General features: G+C 58.1%; 1 protein-coding gene across 1 annotated transcript in view; it reads right to left on the reverse strand.

The window, feature by feature from the left end:
* Positions 1–673, reverse strand: part of LOC102371226 (myosin-10-like) — a 38,298-nt gene extending 37,625 nt beyond the window's left edge. Inside the window, 1 exon segment of the mRNA XM_025207748.1 lies at positions 436–673. Within this exon segment, the coding sequence (XP_025063533.1) occupies positions 436–633 (198 nt within the window). The 5' untranslated portion in view covers positions 634–673.
* Between the last annotated feature and the right edge of the window lie 860 nt (positions 674–1,533).

The following is a 1,533-nucleotide window of genomic DNA, read 5'->3' on the forward strand; positions in this document are numbered from 1 at the left end:
GCCGGGCTGACCACGCCCTCGGGGCAGGCGGGGGGCGGGGCTGCTTTGTGAGCGCGGTAGGGGCTCAATGGGCGCATTGTCCGGCCTGCGGGGAGCCGCGCCGTCACGAGCGGCCAGGCGGCCCGGCACGGCCCCGCGGGCATCCGCCTCTGGCAGAGCTGGGGGGGAACCCAGGCGTCCTGGCTCCAGCTCCCCCTCCCTTACTAGCCCACCAGCCTCCTTCTCCTCCCTTCCCCCACCCAGAGCTGGGAGGAAGCCCAGGTGTCCTGGCCCCCAGCCTCCCCCATTCGCCCACCGGGCCCGGTCCCTCACGCTTATGTTTACTTGCCGTTTTATTTCCCGGTGGGACTTTGGATCTGTTCCCCTCCCAGGGCACGCAGAGGGACAGCTGGCATAGGATGCCCGGGGTGGGGGGAGGCTCTGGGAGATGCCCACCTGTGGTGCTAGAGGTCCTCTGGGCAGGAAAGTCCCCTTCCAGCACTGTGAGGAGACTTCGGCATCTTCCCCATCTTTGCCCTCTTGCTCCTCTCCCTGGATGGCTGGCGTAGCATAACAACAGGAGTCACCATCTCTGCTAAACTCAATCCGCACTCCTTTCCCACGGCTCCACCTAAGGCGGGTTGAGTTTGGCATTGGTTTATAAACACTTTTGGAACCAATCTGTTTCACACATCTTCCCGGTGTGCTTGTTAGTGTTTTTACCAGTGCATGTTCACGTGCATCTCACCTGGATAGCTGGTCTAGCCCAGCTCACAGGGATTGCATCCACTTTCTTGCGGGGAGGACTGACCCTGGTGCTAGGGTGGTCATTGTAGAGGGCATTCTGGTTTTCTGCTACTCTTGTTTTCTGTCCTCTATTGATACAAAACCCGACACCTTTATGTCCTCTTTTTCTCTTCAAGAGAAAAATAGAGGACATAAAGGCATCGGGTTTTGTATCAAGAGAGGACAGAGGACAACCAGACTGTCCTCTATGATGGCCACCTTACCTGGTGCCCCTTGGCCCCTGAAACTCTGCAAGCAGGAAATCTACAGGCATGTGTTGGTCTCCCCACCCCAGAGGAAAACCACTTGGGGCATCTTATCACCTGCTCCCCACAGGTGCTTCGCAGGGCAAGTTTCAACCCTGAAACAGATCAAAACATCTCCAGCTGTCTTCCCTGTTTGCTTGGCAGTTGTACTACATGGGTCTGGAGACCCAACTCTCCTCCCCTCCTCTGCCATGTGGCCATGCCCACTTGCACCCTCAGTGTCCCTTACCACAATTGTCAAACGGGTCCCTAGGATACAGAATCTTTAAGAGAAGAATATTGTTGCCAGCCTGAGTATTGCCCGGTGCAGGTGAGGCCCTGATCCTGGACCTAACAACCGCCAGCAGTGCTGGTTCAAGGGGCCCCTGATCCCTCAAGGTCCTGGGACAGAACTCCATGGGACTGGAGCCCCACTCCTGACCCCAGGGCCCTGGGCAGCGCCTGGTGTGAGAGGGGCCACAATCCCAGACCAAAGAGTCCTGAGCAGTGCCCAGTACAGAGA

This window comes from Alligator sinensis, unplaced genomic scaffold (genome assembly GCF_000455745.1).
Source record: "Alligator sinensis unplaced genomic scaffold, ASM45574v1 scaffold709_1, whole genome shotgun sequence".
Classification (NCBI taxonomy): Eukaryota; Metazoa; Chordata; order Crocodylia; family Alligatoridae; genus Alligator; species Alligator sinensis.